Source organism: Typopeltis vanoorti, chromosome 25 (genome assembly GCF_054136105.1).
Source record: "Typopeltis vanoorti isolate ZY-2024b chromosome 25, IOZ_Tvanoo_1.0, whole genome shotgun sequence".
Classification (NCBI taxonomy): Eukaryota; Metazoa; Arthropoda; class Arachnida; order Uropygi; family Thelyphonidae; genus Typopeltis; species Typopeltis vanoorti.
In genome coordinates this window covers 9,417,171-9,436,056 of record NC_143573.1, presented here as the reverse complement: position 1 = coordinate 9,436,056, position 18,886 = coordinate 9,417,171, and the positions used below count along the sequence as shown (strand labels likewise).

At 37.7% G+C, this 18,886-nt stretch overlaps 1 protein-coding gene across 1 annotated transcript in view; it reads right to left on the bottom strand.

The window, feature by feature from the left end:
* Positions 1–18,886, bottom strand: part of UbcE2M (NEDD8-conjugating enzyme UbcE2M) — a 107,939-nt gene that overhangs the window by 23,969 nt on the left and 65,084 nt on the right. The window contains exon 4 of the mRNA XM_090414268.1: positions 9,985–10,048. Within this exon, the coding sequence (XP_090270394.1) occupies positions 9,985–10,048 (64 nt within the window). The remainder of the gene's footprint in view (positions 1–9,984; positions 10,049–18,886) is intronic.

Below are 18,886 nucleotides of genomic sequence, written 5' to 3'. Positions count from 1 at the left end.
AAGTGGATGAGATGATTGTGATGGTAGGAACAAATGACTTGGGAGGTAATGTAAACGGGGTAGCGAGAGATACAAGATTCTTGCTTGAGGTAGTACGAAAGAAGATGCAGAGAGGAAAGATAGTGTGCTTGTTACCTAGGTATGATTGTGATGAGCTGAGCAGAAATATTGAATAACATAACAGTTAGAATGTGTCAGAAGAGAGGGTTGGAATATGTGGATGCTTAGATGGCGTTTGTGAACAGAAAGGAATTGTATGCGAGAACCGCTTGCATTTGAATGAGGAAGGACGTAGGCATCTGGAGAGATTGCTGTTCTGAACAAGTCGGTGTGTCAATGCAGGGAAACTAGAATACCCAGGGTGGATGGTAGCAGGGATGGTCTCTTGTGGGAATGGGTACTTGGGAGAAGGGGACATCAGGTAACGCTGAGCCCTGTGGAGTCTAGAGAGGATAATGCTCGATATAGAAACAGTGGCATTTCTATGCTTTACACTAATGCCAGGGGTATCCGGAATAAAGGAGAGGAATTGGTGGCGCTGATAGCATCAGCCTGGCCAAAGATTATTGGGATCATAGAGACGTGGTGGACAGAAGAGGATATAATAACAGGAATAGAAGTAGCAGCATACAGCATTTTTCAGCAGGATAGGAAGGGAAAGTGTGGTGGTGGAGTACTGCTTATGATACGTGACGACTTATGTTCTCTAAGAGTGGAGGCTTTGAAAGGCAGTGATAAAAATGATTTTGAAAGCATATGGTGTGAGGTAGAGGTTGGCAAGACAGGATATTTAGTGGGGTATTGCTACAAACCAAGGAGCATAGAGGGTGGAGACCAAGAGATGTTTAGACAGTTGAGCTTGGCAAGTGCAAGAAGAGTGATTGTTATGGGAGATTTTAAGTACAGCAGTATAAATTGTGGAGAGTAAGATGCATGTAGCAATAAGGCAATGGAATTTCTAGAACTCTTGAGGGACAAATGTCTTAGGCAACATGTAATAGAGGAAACAGGAGGTTCAAGAGTTTTGGATTTGGTCATAGCATCAGAAGAGTTGATAATAACAGATGACATCTCTCCCACCAGCTGGAGAGAGAGTGACCATGTGGTTTGGATTTGGAAGATGAATAGACATGCAGGAGTATCAAAGAGACAGGAACATATGTGGAATTTTAAGGCAGGTGATTATAATATAATAGTCTTAGACATCAACTTGGAGAAGTTTCATGGAGGGAGGAATTGAATGGCTGGGATATCATTAGTGGCTGGGAAATTGTGAAGGAATGTTTTTTAGCAGCAATAGTAAACTGTATTCCACAAGTGAAGAAGAGGACACAATTTGGAGTCAAGTGGATGACAAACAATATTAAACAGGAACTGCATGCTAAAAGGAGGCTATGGAAGAGATATAAGGAGACAGGTGAAGAGCAGATGCATGAAGAATATGACACAGGCCAGGAGAGTGACTAGTATGGTAAGGAAGGCAAAACTGGAATATGAGAAGAGATTGGCCCTAAGATCAAAAGAAAATCCTAGAGAATTTTTTTAGCTATGTGGCCAGTAGGAGGCGAAATGATTGTGGAAGAATAACATTGTGAGATAAAAATGAGAATAGTGTGACTGAACCAGAGCAATTGTTCAATGAACACTTTATTGGAGTATTTCATCCTAGAGGAGTCAATTTTAATACTAGATGGATAGGGCAGGTTCTAGGTTTAGAGGTGCAGGAGGAGAGTGTGTTCCAAATACTGAGTACTCTGGATGTCAATAAAGCTGTGGAACTGGATGATATTTCACCATGAGTTCTGAGAGAATGTGCTAAAGACTATGAAAGTCTGGCTACAGGAAAGGTGCTCAGGGAATGGAAGGAAGGTAAGATAGTGTCATTGCATAAGGGCGGTAGCAGACTGGAAGTGTCAAATTATAGGCCAGTTTGTGTGTCATCAGTAGTTGTCAAGATCTTGGAGAAATTAGTGAGGGACCATATACAGCATTGGGCAGATGAGGGTGGTATTATCTGTGGGAGTCAATATGGATTTGTGAAGGGGCACTCTTGTTTTAGTAATATGCTAGCCTTTTATAATAAAGTTACAAGAGCAGTAGATGAGGGAAAAACATATACTACCATTCTCTTGGACTTAGCGAAGGCATTTGACAGGGTGTCACATGATAAACTGATATTTAAGTTGCAGCACATGAGTTTGGATGTCAGGTCGGTCAACTGGATTCAGTATTGGCTGTCCGATAGGTATCAGAAAGTTGTGTATGGTGGGACCGTTTCAAGGAGGCAGAGGGTTACAAGTGGGGTTCCACAGGGCTCAGTACTGAGACCTATATTGTTTACCCTTTACATCAATCACATTGTCAGTTGATTGCAGGGGGATATTCAGTTGTTTGCAGATGATGTGAAGATGGGAAGGGTTATTAGTAATAGTGCAGATGTGGTAGCCCTTCAAGACGATTTGAATAAGCTAGACAGATGGGCAAATGAATAGGGAGTGTCGGTTTAATGCAGCAAAATGTAAGGGTCTTGAGGTTTGGGACACATCGATGGGATGCTGCATACTCTATTGGAGGAGCTATACTGGAGGAAGTAAGGGAGATAAGAGATCTGGGGTTGATGATTGATAGAAATCTGAAATTCAGGGGACATATTGCACAAGTGGTGAAGGTAACACAGAGGATTGCTGCAATAATGAGAAGGACGCTGACCTGCAGAGATAAAAGAGTTATCATTCCGTTGTATAAGACCCTGATCACACCACATTTAGACTATTGATCTCAGAATTGGTCTTCAGGATTTCAAGGGGATAAATTAACTGTGGAAAGGATACAAAGGCAGATAACAAAGATGGTTTCAGGACTGTACAATGTTAATTATGAGGATCGGCTAAGGGAATGTGGACTGCAGAGTTTAGTGGATAGAAGGAGGAGAAGTGATATGATATAGACTTTTAAACTGTTGAGAGGTGGTTACAGGGTTGACACTGGGGAGTTCTTTCACTTGGTTGAACAGCAGGAACGAGTGATGACAAGGGGCCATCACTGGAAGTTATGGAATGAAACTGTGAGCAAGAGGGTGAGGAGTAGTTTCTTTGCATGGAGTGTGGTTGAACCATGGAATGCATTGCTTGATGGAGTGGTGAGAGCAAGAACGGTCAATGAGTTTAAGGAGTGGTATAATAGACTTTGCGTTTCCTAGGAAGGACCTCCCATGATGAGTCTTTTGACTCCATGGAGGCCTGAATAATAATAATAATAAAAAAGAAACAAAAATAAAAAATGATGGTACAACATGACAAAATTTCATGTCGCCCGGTTAAACAAGGCCCCCCGCTGTTTTCGCCAGGAAACCAGAGCTAACAGCGAAAAATCAGCTACTGGAACAAATCTGAAAACACACCCCCAACTCAACATCATCAGAGTTAAAGATCAGTATTATCAACATAAGAAGCCTGAATGGCAAAGAAATGGAGCTAACTGAACAATTAGATAAGTACCAAATCGACATAATAGGGGTGACTGAAACAAAAACGACGAAAACTGGTGAGATCTTTCTGATCAATAAATACAAAATGTTATATTCAGGCAATGACAATCAAGGAAAAGAAGGAGTAGCCATAGTATTCAACACAAAATACGAGGCTCATCTTCTTGAATGGCAGGCAGTGTCAAGTAGAGTGATTTGGGCAAATATCAGAATGGGGAACTGCACAATGAGACTTATTTGAGCCTATGGTCCCACAGAAGGTTCTACTAAGGTAGAAGTGGAGGAATTTTTTGAGGCTCTAGAGAAAGCTACTGACACAATGAAAAAGGAAAAGTTGGTCCTTGTTGGGGATCTAAATAGCAAAGTAGGAAGTGATTGTCAGACATACAAAAATGTTTTGGGAAAATTTGGAGAAAAGAGCAAAGCTAATAATAATGGCAAATACCTGTTGGATTTCTGCTCAGGACATGGACTGGTTATTACTAACACCAATTGTGCACAAATTCACATGGAGAAAAGAGGCAAGGAATAAGAAAAGTCTCATTGACTATATTATTGTTGATAGTGATGTTTTCTCCCTGTTGCAGGACACCAGAGTGTACAGAGGATTTGAAATAGATTCAGTAGCAAGCCTTGAAGAAAACCCTGATTGATTCAGCTAGAGGCATGTGGTGAAGTTGTCTGCAAGGATAGAAAAATCAGAACTCCCTGGTGGACACAGGAAGTTAAAGAGGCAGTGAAGGAAAAGAAGAAAGCATATCAAAAGTTCCTGGCAAATAAGTCAGCTTGTGCTCTTACAGAATACAGAGACAAATGTAAGAAAGCTAAACATTATGTAAAACTAGCTAAACAAAAGTCATGGGAAGACTTTGGCAAGAACATAGAAAATAAATATCAAGAAGGTGGAAAAATATTCTGGAGATTGTTGAAGAAGCTTAGGAATGGAGGAAAGAGTGCTGTAAAAGGAGTTAGAGATGATAAAGGTGACATGAAAACGGGAGAAAAAGATATCCTTGAAGTATGGAGTAATTACTTTGAAAATTTCCTAAATGAAACAAGCAGTGATGACAGCACAGTGATAAAAAACACTGACCAGGCATGCAGTCAGGAATACATATCCATACTTGAAGTAGAAAAAGCCATCAAAGGCTTGAAATGTGGAAAAGCAGCAGGAGTAGATGTTATTCAACCAGAAATGCTGAAGTATGGTGGTATAAAAGTCTTACAGTGGCTGCACTGCATAGTTCAGAATGCCTGGACAGAGGGACGAATTCCAGATGATTGGAGTAGAGCTCTCATAGTACCACATAAAAAAGGGAAATAAAGCTGAATGTGAGAATTACAAAGGTATATCCCTACTGAGTGTTCCTGGTAAGATGTATGCAAGTATACTTGAGAAGAATTGTGGAAGAAAAGCTTGGTGAAGAACAAGTTGGATTCAGGTCAAATAGAGGCTGTCAGGATCAGATCTTCACTTTACAACAAATAGTGGAGAAATCATGGGAATATAACAAAGATCTGTATTTAAGTTTTGTTGATTTGGAAAAGGCATATGACAAGGTGCCAAGAGAGAAGCTATTCAATACGCTGCAGTTATATGGTGTCAATGGGGCATTATATCAAGCGATACTTAGTCTTTATTTGAGTTGTAAGTCAGCAGTTAGAATTGAAGGAAGTACAGGAAGATGGTTTAATGTTAAATCCGGTGTGAGACAAGGATGTACATTATACCCTCTGTTATTCATTATCTATATGGATCATAGTATGAAGGAAAGTGGTATTAAACATGATATCAGAATTGGAGATGTTAATGTCAGCTCTTTGCTTTATGCAGATGATGTTATACTTATCAATAAATCCACTACGAATCTGCAAGATTCTCAGACTAAATTGAATAACTGTTGTAATAGATATGGTATGAAGGTCAGCAATAAAAAGACAAAGACAATGAAAATAGCCAGAATCATTGAAAATGTCAACTGTGTTGTGAATGGAGAATCTGTGGAACAAGTAAAACATTTCAGCTTCTTAGGGACAATTTTTAGTGACGATGGTAAATTAAATATGGAAATAGACAACAGAATCAACAACGCTGGTAGGAAGTCAATTGAATAAATTCATATGGAATAAGAGAGAAATTAGTCGGAACACTAAATTAGCTGTATACAAGACAGTGTTTAAACCAGTTTTAACTTATGGATCTGAGAGCTGGGTCAGAAGTAAAACACTTGACTAAAGACTAGAGACCGCAGATATGAGAGTCCTGAGAAAGATTAGAGGCGTGAAGAGATGGTATCAATGGCAATATCATATTAAAATCGAGAATATTAGGAAAGAACTTGACATTGTCAGCATCCAGGAATGCGTTACAAAGTGCCTTAGATGATAGAAATATAAGATCTGGTAATGTTGGAGTCTTGACAAGTAACAGACTGATTTGGAGGAAAATTGTAGATAGGAAGTTAGTAATGATGTAAATTTTTCATGTAATACTATCATATCCTGTACACCCTTTGAGGGTACATGGCAGGAATTTGATGATAATCAATATAAACTGATTATCATCTTTATTAACAGTGATGATATTTGATTAAGAAATATTTATTTTTCAAATTATATGAAGAACCAAAGGCTTCAATTCGGCAACATAACTTATTTAAGTTAAAGTGAGTTAAAATGGGTAAATATCAAAAGAATATCGATCGGAGCTTGCTCCACCTTTGACATGAGTTGCCTCAGCTTGCACTATCTAAAGGGTCAGTTGCTGCAGTATCCAGGTATTTGCTTACGCTTGGAATCGCCGAACTTTATATATAGTTTCTATATTCAGCATGAAACTCTTTGAGTTTCTTATTCGGCTAAGAAACAATTATGGGATGTAATATCCCTTTAACTTCAATAATTTATTTTTCATTTATAAACTTTTGCCAACTGCATAAATTAAATTGCATTTAATTTGTGAAAATAAATGAAGTTACACAAATACAGTGAATCATCAGTGAAATCTATCATTTTTGTGCACGATGTAGTAAAATTTCCATTTCATACTGCAAACTGGTTTTCTATTACCTCACTAAGTTTTTTGCCCCTCATATTCTTCAATATAGAACTGCTCATGTTGTAAGCAGGTCTATATTAAATTTAGCAAGCTAATAGCTTTTCAAACAAAAGTGCAGTTCAGGTGTCTTTCTTTTCCCATAAATGATTTTGTTTTTCTGTGTTACAAATTAACCGTTTTGTTTTGTTTTTAATGAAATTTGTGACATAAGCAAGAGCACCAGTATTGTGTTAATGAAATTCACATATCTAACACATGAATATAGCACTTTAGCACACATTCATGTAATGAGAAACTATAATTCTAAGGACTCTAGTAGGTGGTAGTAGCAGTAATATGCTATCTAAAGAAACCATTTTCCAAACTATTTGATAACAAGAAGGGTGTAACGGCTAGATTTCTCTCTCAGAGGGCGGTGTGCGATTGAAATGGATTGCCATTGGACGTTGTGAGTGCAAGCAGTGTGAATGAATTCAAGAATATGTATGATAGCTGTTTTTTTGTAGTATATGGCCTCCCTCGATGAGTCTCTGCCTCCCTGGAGGTCTCTCTTAATAATAATAATAATGTTCACTGTATATCCATTTCTTATTATGAAACAAGAATAATTAAATACAAAATATCTTCCATTAATAAGATACAGTCAAATCTTGGAGATATGCCACCCTCGGTTCCAGAAGGGTGCCGTAATTTGAAGAATTGTGTTGAGGTTTGAAGATGGTGCAGTTATGACTGAAATAAAAAAACCTCATGATATGAAAACTGGTTTACTAAATGAGTTGGTGTGCTGCAATGTTATCTGTTGTTGGTTCGGAGTAGCACCACTATGTATCTTCTACATTTGATTAGACTGAGTTGATGGTCTATTTTGGAAGTACCTGTCTAAGGTTGCATGTGAGCTAGATTGTCTTTTCTTTTCTCTGTAGATTTTTGTGTAACAGGCATGCTTTTCCAAAAAAGCTATTCTAACTTCAAAATGAAAGAAGTTTTAGCGAGAATTTTGGAAGTCAGCAAGCAACTCTCAAATAATACCTCAATGTGGCATAGCATTATCCTTCTGGAACACACCTGTGCTATGCAGGAAAACAGTCACCATGAATGGATGTACTTGATCAGATGCAATGGACAAATACTTTGTAGAATCTATAGAATGGCCTTCAGATATCAGGGAACAAAGAGATTCCCACAAAACATTTCTGATGATAATTTTGCCACATCTTGCCTTTTTGCTGGACCACGACAATGGATGATTCCTCATGAGAGAAATCATTTTTCACCTGGGAAGTGGGATCCTTCACCTACCATCCAGATGACATGGCTCTATACAAGATTCATTCAATTGCTTTTGCTTTTCCCGTCTTAAAATGGCCCAATAATGTCTCAGATGCGAACTACAGATATTGTTGATGATTATAAACATGGGTACTCTGATTGGACACCCACTTCAGAGGCCCATAAAGAAGCAGGATATGTAGATTTATGGTCCATGAGAAATCACCATTACTTGGTTACATTCCGTGATCAATCATTCCACAGTTCTTTTGTCTATGGACTTGCACAAAGGTGGAAAAACACACATTCACTAGGAGCATCAATGAGGCATGGGTGCATGTCACTAGCCAAGGTTTTGGGCCAGTATCCTTCTGTTTTCGGGACACCTTAACTAAAGCAATAATAAATTATTCCAGTATTATAAACTGTTTGCAGAATGCAAACAATTTATAATATGGAAGTTTCCTGGACACTCCCACTCAGCAGATACCCTACAATCATGCTTTTTTTTTTTTTTTTTTTTGCAAAGCCAATAAGATCATATCCCTTGCCCATGTTGATCAGCAACTTTGAATGAAGAGTGTGTCAAACTCCTCCAAGTAACATGAACATTGCTTGGAAGGAAGTCAACGGACACCACAGTGTGAGGAATAAAGAGTCATTTTACCCTTAAGGTGGGTAAAATGTATGACCCCCCTCCTTTCGTTGCGATGACTGCACAGCAATTCTATGGGGGCATGCTTTACACAAGCATATGATAGTGATCAATGGGAATTTTGTACCATTCTTCCTATAGGCATGTAATCAGATCTGGACTGATGTTGGGCAGACATCCCTTGATCTCATTAGACACTCCAGTTCATCCCATAGATGTTCAATAGAACTGAGAACAGGGCTCTGTGGCAGCTAGTCAAGTATGACGTTCACATCCACAAACCACACAGTTACAGCAGCAGCCTTATGACATGGTGCACTGTCTTGATGAAATAGACACTGGTTAGTTCCATAGAAATGCCATAAAGTAGGAAGCATTGCATTGTTCAGATACCGCACTTGTGACACTCTAACAGAGGTCTGACACCAAACCAGGAAAATCAGGACCATACCATCGCACTGCCATGTTAAAATTTCACAGTTGGGGTTACGCACTGGTAAGAGACATTCTCCGGGCATCTTCCATACCCACACCTGTCCATCTGCTCAGTAGAGGGTGTAGCTTGATTTGTTGCTCCATAACACAGCTTTCCAAGCTTCCCACTGTACAAGCTCTTTGCAACACTGAAGACAATGCTATGTTGGTTTGGGCAATGTGGGGCCTGATTATTGGGGTCTTACCACAAAATCCATGCTGTGAGCCTCTGTTCTGAATGTTTTGTGCAGATCTGTGTTTCAGTCGATGCCTGGAAATCTGCATTCAACGTGTTGGCAGACAAATGTAGTTTTTACATATTATCCTTTGTAGCACCCTATGGTCAGGTTCGGTGAGTGTAGTGGGTCATCCACTGTGGTTAACACTTGAAGTTGACTTCCCTATGCTTTCATCTCCATATGGTATCATCGATTATTGACCTAGGATGGTCAATTTGTCAACAATTTGCCAAACAGATAGGCCTGCAATGTGGCATACTATCATAATGCCTCTTTCAAACTGTCATATTCTTCTTTCAACAAGACAGTTGCACTGAATTGGAAGCATCATATTCCTCTGATTTATACTGGCTACAAACATGATTCATTACATGGCACGATGTACCTTGTCAATGGGGATGTCCATTGACTTCTTTCCAAGCAGTGTAAAGTGGGCTCTTGCCATGATGCAAGTAATGCCTGGCAGGGTGGAATGTCTGACTATGAAATAATAGAGTTGTCAAAACATTTGGAATGGATGGCATATGTCTCTCTCTCTCCCCCTTTTATATTTAAATTTTTAAAGTTATAATATTGCTATTGCACAGTTGATATATTTTCAGGTTTTTTTTTTTAATGAAAATGTAGGAGTGTGGCAATTACCTTATTAAGTACAGAATTCATTTCTATACTAATGATTTTGGGAAGAATATCTATATCTATCTATCTATATATATATATATATATACACACACACACACACACACACACACACACACAGACACACAAACCAAATAATGGAATAAAACAGTTTACTTACTAGAAATAAATACTGTAACCCATATACTATAGAGTTAATTGTAAGCACTGGTTTCCAATCCTCCCTGAAAAAAACCATGAAATGCATTCTTCAAATCAAGAATGATAAAATATAGTTAAAGTTAAACACTATGCACACAAAGCATGCCAATAATGTCCTGCATCAGTTGTTTGCATTGCATTTAATTAAACTAATTTTTAAAAAAAAATTATAGTGACAGATGCAGAGTTGCACTGCTTCAATTTCTTGATCGAGTCTTCAAGTGGCACTTGTTAAAAAACAAATAAGTAGACAGAAACAGTTTAGTAATGCTTCATTAAATCAAATATTCTGATTTGAATCTAAGACATCATTTTCAGTGAGCAGACATTTCAACAAAGTGGAATAAGAACAATGGATTTTTAAAAGATATTAGCCACATTCTAGCAATACAATACAGTTTGCAACTAAAAAGAATAAGACGTGTCCAAATTTTAGTTAAAGAAAAACAGACATCACACTCTTAAACTGTAATGAAGTTGGGAAGATGTGATAAACGAGTCTTACACAAGACTTCTCAGGCTTATCATAGCTGATGAGATAAGCATTATGTATTCTTTTCCTGAAAGATGTATTGCAATGGATATCCATTTCAATAAGCAATAACTGTGGTATTTAGACAATATAAGGGTTTTGAAATAATAAATTCCAACGAGAGCTTTACTTACATGTACAAAACAAGATGATTCATCACCCTTTCCAAACAGCAGATAGCTAAAACGAGTATATAGTCTCTTCTGACAACTGTCAACCTTGCCTTCTAGCTGGCATGCAGCCCTTTTCTGCTCTTTCACACACGTAAAAAACAGCATATACTGCTACTGTAAAAGCACCTTACTAATCGGAGGAATCATTATCATCATCATGCTGAAAAGTAATGCTCCAATAGAAACTTCAGTCACACTATTTGGAAGATAATATAATGTCTATTGCTTGTAGTGCCATTCTAACATTTATTCATGGATAAATAAATATTTAATTTACCCAATTGTTAACAAGAATGAACTGAATTCTAAATCGTTATTCTCAGACTATCACTATCTCCATCAAATTCCTGATATGTAATTCGAGATGTGTTACAGGACACTATGGTAGTACCACATGAAGAGTTTCCATTATTATATTCTTACACTTACTGGCTTGGGGCATTGCCTCTGGATACAGATGTTAGCTAAGAATGAACAGGGAAACCTGTATATAAGCAGTCGTGAACAATGGGATGGTATCTACCAACAGGAAGTGGTGAGATATCCAGCTGCATAGAAAGCAAGATATTTCCAATGATGGGGGATGTGACATGGTGAGACATAATCACCATTAAATAAGTTACAGTCAGCTGGATGTTGAAATAGCAACAGGATTTATCCAGATAGTAGAAGATCCCCCATAAGTGACAATGGTGTGAATGATATTGTGATAGGCAGATGAAATGATGAAGATGAGAAAGAGCTAGCACATCTTCTTTAAAAGGCTATTGTTGGATAAGGAAGGCAACAGGAAACCACCTTCTTTTATTTTTCCCTAGTAAGGTAGAAATATAGATGGAAGTTCTAAGAGATAATAAAGGACACAGTGATTCAATACTTGTGAATGGCAGGGGAAGGAACAAGGCTTCCCAAGTCATAAATCAGCAAAATCTTTGTACACTCATTGGGACATGGAATGTGAGAACCCTCCTACAAATTGGAAAGTTAGAAAATGTAGAGAGAAATGGATAGATTAAAACTAGCCATACTAAGAATTAGTGAGATGTGATGGAATGGAACTGGACATTTTTGGATGGTGAATATAGAATCATTTATTCAGGTGATGTGACAGTAAAAAATGGAGTCACAATAGTTTTCAATAAGGAATGGAGAAGAAGAGTAATCAACTGAGTAAAATATAGCAGCAGAATGATAACGGTAAAACTCAAAGCAAAATCAACAAATATAATAATAATGATAACAATAGAAGCATATATGCCTATGTGACCACAGTGATGAAGATATTGAAAGTCTATGCAGGTATTGAGTACTGGATAAAACTTAACCAAAAGTGAAGACAATCTCACTGTCATGGGTAAATGGAATGCAGTCATCAGAAAAGGAAAAGATGGTAGAGAGATGAAAAAATATTGACCAGGATGCCGAAATGACACAGGCAATAGGCTTCTGAAGTTCTGCCATCAATTTACTCTGATAACCACCAACACCTGGTTTGAGGTACCAAAAAGAAGAAGATATGCTTGGAAAATGCCAGGGGATATAGGAGGGTATCAAATAAATTATATTATGACAAGAAACAGAAATCAAAATCAAGTAAAATCATGCAAAAAGTTATCCTGGAGCTGATGCACACAGTTACCATAATTTGGTTCTATTGAAATGTAGTTTGAAATTTAAAAAACTGTTAGAATCAAGAAAAAGGCCTAAATGGAACATAGATAACCTGAAAATACAGGTTAACCACAGAATCTATAAACAGAAGACTGATGAAAGTATTAAAATGGGAGAAAGCAGAAAGATAAACACAGACGGAAAAATGGACCGATCCATTTAAAGAACACAATCATCAAAGCAGCCAATGACAGCATAGAAGTTAAAAAGGTCAACAAAAGCCTTGGATCATCCAAAACATTCATAACCTAATAGATAAAAGAAGAAAATACAAAACCTATCCACATGAAGAAAGTAAGGAAAAATATAATCAACTAAAAATATGATAAATAGAAAATTCAAAGAAGCAAAAGAACAATGGTATATAGAGAAGAATGCAGAAATGGAAAATTTAATCAACACTGGGAGAATCAATGACAAAGCATGTAACATTATAAAAGGAATGAGCCAGCAGAACAAAACAAGAAGCATAGTTACTAGAACAAAATATGGGAGCATTCTTATAGATAAGGAAGAAATTTCTGAAAGATGAAAGGAAAGCACCTAGAAGAACTCTATATAAGAAAACATATAGACAATAAGGCCATAGAAGATGAAACAAGGCTTGATGTAGAAGAAATTGGTCCAACCATATTACAAGATGAATTTGAATGGGAGCTAAACGAACTGTCTAAATGAACAAGGCTCCAGGAGCTGAGCTGATAACATTCCCTCAGAATTAATAAAATATTCAGGAAATAACTAAATCAGACTTATTCAAGATCATAAAGGTTATATACGAAACGGGAACTAATCTGTCATTCCCATTCCTAAAATAAATAATGTGGACAAGTGTGAAAATCATCGAACAATAGTAGGGAACTGGTAGACATGTGTAGCAGAGTAGAGTACCTTTCCCCGATGAGTCCTTGCACTCTTTGGAGGTGTCACGTAATAATAATATCACATGCTTCAAAATATTACTAAAAGTTATACAAAAAAGATTAAGAAATAAAGCCAAATGCAAGAGATGCAATCCTTGATAGACTGGAGAGATAAGTTCATATTTAATTTCCTCCATGCACCAAGAAATGCAAATAGAAAAAATAAACAGCAAGGATACATAGAGGTATAAGACAAGGATGTTCTCTTTCTCCAATACTGTTTAATCTCTACACTGAAGAAGCAACAAACAAATTAACAGACCTAATAGAAACAGGAATTAAGATAAATGTAATTGAAATTAACTAACTACAATTTGCTGATGATGTGACAGTTATCGCTGATGGTTTTTTTTTTCTTTCTTTTTTTTGTGTTGAGCCCATACATGAGAGGTTGGTTGATCAAACCTATAGTACGTTAGTAACGTGTATAGGTGGCGGGTTGGGAAAGAAGGTACTTGTTCATATTCAGTTCGATTGACTGTATATCATATTCCCCGGGGGAACACAACAAGGGGAAGACTGTTCCACAGCACAGCAGGTGCAGGAATGAAGGAGGAGGAGGAGAAGAAACTTGTTCTGAGGGTTTCAAGGTGCACTGTGAAGGAATGATAAGTAGCAGCTGCATGTATTACAACAAGCTTAGTACTAAAAGGGGGGAGATTATTGATGCTATTTCAGATGAACATTCTCCATGGAAATATTTGTAGAATACACATAGTGCAGAGACCGATCGTCTGTGCAAAAGTAGGGGAGAGTGAGCTGTAACAGATGGGTCATTAATAAGTCTGATTGCTCTTCTCTGTACTGAATCGAGCATTCTAAGGGATCTTTTGGGGCCCACCCAATACGTGGGAGCAGTATTCGATGGTTGGGCGGATTTCTGATTTGTATAAGGTTAGCTGTTCAGGGGTGAAGTAACTTCTTGAGCAAAAGAGAAATCCCAGTTTTTTAGAAGCTGAGGATGCAATGGCTGTTATGTGTTTATGCCAGGAGAGGCTTGATGTCAGGGTAATTCCAAGAAGGGAAATCTCAAATTGTCTGGAAATTTGGGTGTTGGCAAAAATAATACTGGGAGAAAATGGTTCTTTTTTATGAGAAATAAGATATACCTGTTTTATTAGCATTAAAATTGACTAGGTTATCTGAACCCATTGGAGGATGGCTTGGAGATCAGAATTGAAGGCAGTGGTGGTTGATGTTCTGTAGGTTGACATGAGTTGTGTAGAGTAAGGTTTATCATAAGAACTGGATGATGTAATGTGCAGTTGTCTGCAAAACTGTGTATTGGGTTGGAGGTAACCTGAAGTAGGTCACTGATATATAGTAGAAAGAGGGTTGGTGAGAGCCTTATGGAACCCCACCATTAGTTGAATGGTGAGAGGATAAGGAACCATCCACCACCACACAGTGTGTCCAGACAGAAAGTTGGCAATCCAACTACAGAGGTCTTGAGATAGACCAAACGATGGCAGCTTGCTTAGTAAGCCCTTGTGCCAGACCCGGTCAAACACCTTGGAGATATTGAATGTAAGCGCTTGAGATTCACCAAACTTCTCCATAGCATTTGTCCTTAGGTGGGTGACATATATGAGCAGATCGCCTGTTGATTGGCAGCAACAGAATCCATACTTGCAGTCATTTATTAGATGGGTAGCTTTGAGGTAGTGTAGGAGTTAGGAATTAATGAGTTTGTCCATTACCTTGGACAGGACTGAGGTGAGCGAGATGGGGTGGTAGTTGGAGGGCAGTGACTTGTTGCCCTTCTTGGGAATGATCGTAACTTTTGCCCTACACTATTCCCACCTCTATCATACCCAGATGGCTCTATTGCATCATCACCCACAGAAAAAGCTAATCTCCTAGCTTCACACTTTGCCTCCAATGCATGCATAACTGACAATGGCAAATATCCCCCAGTCATTCCAACTACCCAACATACAATGCCGCTTATATTCTTTTGACAGAAAGAGATCAGAAACCAATTGTCTAAATTAAACACAAAAAAAATCTTCTGGCCCTGATGGAATTCCTCCAATTCTCCTGAAGGTCTGTACACCAGAACTGACTCCAATTCTATGCTGCCTGTACATATTCTCTTACTCCACTGGTATATATCCCAAAGCCTGGAAATTGGTCTATATTCAACCCATTCCTAAGAAGGTGACAAATCAATGCAATTGTTGGGTCCCATTTTATGATTTCAAATCTAATCTTACATATTCCTTTTATCTATATTCTTCTAACTTCTATGCCCGAGATTTTATCAAAACTTATACCAATATCTAAGTTATTGCCTCCCCGTAGTACCCCTAATACTTGTATTTATACTGCGCCATTTGGGATATTTAGTTTAGGATATTACATACATAAACAAGGAGAAAGAACTCAAATATATCTGAAAGTGTAACTATTGCAGTCGTGACACTTAACTCGATTCTCAACTTAAATTATCCGCATGACTAAGTACAATATTTTCAAGTGGTTATCAACTGCACCATTTATGTTGTCATAAATAGGGAGAAAGTCAATCTCGAATATATCTCTTAGTATTTAAATATTATTGCAGTCGTGACTCTTAATCTCTTTCCTCAACATTAAATTTCCCGCGTGATTAGGTATGATGATTTTTAAGCGGTGCATTGGATTAGCAACATCAGACAACTCTTTTATCATTGAACAAAAGGTTTATTAAGTTTCTAAACATGGTACAATTCAAATACTAAACTAAAATACTTATAGACTAACATTAAATCATTACAAGCAATATAGCTATTTGTGATTATGCCGCCATACACATTAATTCATAAATTCACCTGATGTGAACAAATTAGATCAATTCACACTATCTGATTATTCATACTGAAGTATATTAACAAATCATTCACTGCTAACACATACTTGTGACATTTCAATTATTTTATACACTACATTAGGCATTCAATTCTTAGGATACGTAATTACTTAATTCACACTATTCCGTTATACCATTATTTGCACTAACACACAATTATGTCATTTAAATATCTTGTGCAATATAATAGACATGCAAAAATACCTTAGGACTCTTAATCATTCACAAATTTTTAACACTAGTCAATCTACACATAACACATTCTATCATATACTAAAGTCCTAGTATAACTTCAACAGTTCTGTATTGGAATCACGATACTTTTTACAGACAAATTTCTAGCTAACATAGGTTATGATTTACAGTACCTTTCTTGAGCTCTTCATATGGGCCTTTATTCTTTTCCAAACGAACCTCTGGTATAACTTCTCGTAACTCTGGAATACTTTAACACACATATATTTGCTCTACTATCAGCAACGAGGACATCGATCTCTTTACAGCTTTCTGCTTTGCGTAGTTATCACTAGCATTGAAACGAAGAAGATCCCTCCTTTTCTAGGACTCTATGGCAATTTTTCCTTTGCTTCCTACTCGGGAAAATGGGAATCGAAATCCCGCTCACTTTCGTTTCCGTGTTGTGACGAGGAGATATCACCCCTGTCGCCACTCAGGAAAACCCCGTGAACTCCACCGGAACCAAAAAAAACTCCAAGGCCAAAAGCGACTATCCAAAAAAGAGTCTCCCCCAGGGGGGGTTACCAACCCTTTTATAGCTGCTTCCCTAACGGCACCTTTTCTTACTTCCTTTCTCCTCCTTCTACTTGTTTTTTTTTCATCGACCAATTAGGGTGGCATTTTCTCACCAAACGTCATTTGATCGGCAAGCCCGATCTCAATGTTTCAATCCGGGGATCGGCCCTAAGCGATAGCTTTGCTTTTCTTATGCTAGCCTGACTTAATCCCCTTTCAAACTTTTTCTATGAATTCTACTTAATAACTTAATCTCTCACATAACGTATTTTATGACTCGCCCCTTTCTACTTATTTACTTAACTCTCTCATTTTTAATCGTATTACAATATTAATCTATACTTTCCTTTGTTAGCTACTTATTTAGTTAGAATTCCTTATTTTAAGTCATATTACAATATTAATACGTTCCTTCCTTTATCAGCTACAACAACAACAACCCTTACGTTTTATACATATTACTGGATGCAAGAAATTTTCCATTAAATAATTCATTTTTTTTTATGCAGGGGTTTTAATTTATGATATTTATTCTTCATGTTACACCATGATGGCTGAGAATACTATATTCCTAAGATATCAGGTGTAACACAATCTAACTACCACCTTGTCTCACTCACCTCTGTCCTATCTAAAGTGATGGAGGAAACCAATTCTCAACTCCTACACTACCTTGAAGGCACCCAGCTATTAAGCAACCACCAGTATGGATTCTGTCGCTGCCAATCAACAGGAGATCTACTCTCATATATTACCCATCTCTGGACAAATGCCATGGAGAAGTTTGGCAAATCTCAAGTGGTTGCACTTGATATCTCCATAGCTTTGACCAGGCCTAGCAAAAAGGCTTACTAAGCAACCTCTATCATTTGAACTGTCTCAGGACTTCTGCAGTTGGAGTGTCAGCTTTCTGTCTAGATGCACAAGGTTCTGTTCTCTCACCAATCCTCTTCCTTCTGTATATCAATGACCTATTTCAGTTGACCTCCAACCCAACACAGAATTTTTGCAGATGACAGCACATTGCACTCCTCCCTTTCATTTGACAAACCTTACTCTATACAACTCACTTCCATCTACAGAACATCAATCACCACTGCCCTCAATTCTGACTTCCAAGCCATCTTCCAATGGGGGATCAGATAACCTAATCAAATGCTAATAAAACACAGTTCTGTCTTATGTCTCACAAAAAAGAACCATTTTCCCGCAATAGTATTTTTGATAACACTCAAATTTCCAGACTAGATGATATTTCTCTTCTTGAAATTACCCTGACATCAGGCTTCTCCTGGCATAAACACATCACAACCATTGCATCCTCAGCTTACAAAATACTAGGTTTTCTCTTTCGCTCAAGATGTTTCTTCACCTCTAAACAGCTGTTAACCTTATACAAGTCACAAATCTGCCCAGCTATCGAATACTGCTCTCACATTTGGAGTGGGGCAAAAAGCTCCCTCAAAATGTTATACTCAATATGGAGGAGAGCAATATGTTGATAAATGACCAATCTCTTACCAATTCATTCTCCTCACTTTCACATAGATATTTGGTCTCTGCAATTTATGTATTCTAGAAATATTTCCATGGCAAATGTTAATCTAATATAGCATCAATAATTCTACCACTCAGTACCAAGCCCCATGCAACACGTACAGCTGCTGCACAACATCCTTTCACAGCATACCTTGAAATCCACAGAACAAGTTTCTTTTCCTCTTTCCCTGCTACTGTTGTACTGTTCCACAGTACAACAGTAGCAGGGAAAGAGACTGTACATTCCTCCTGATGTATTTTCCAAGGAATATAATATACAGGCTTTTAAATCAAATGTAAATAAGTTTTCCTTTCCCAATCCACTATCCATATACAGTACTAATGTACTATAGGTTGATCAACCAACCTCTCATGTATGGACCCAATTATATACAGGGTGTCCATAAAATAACTTTCCC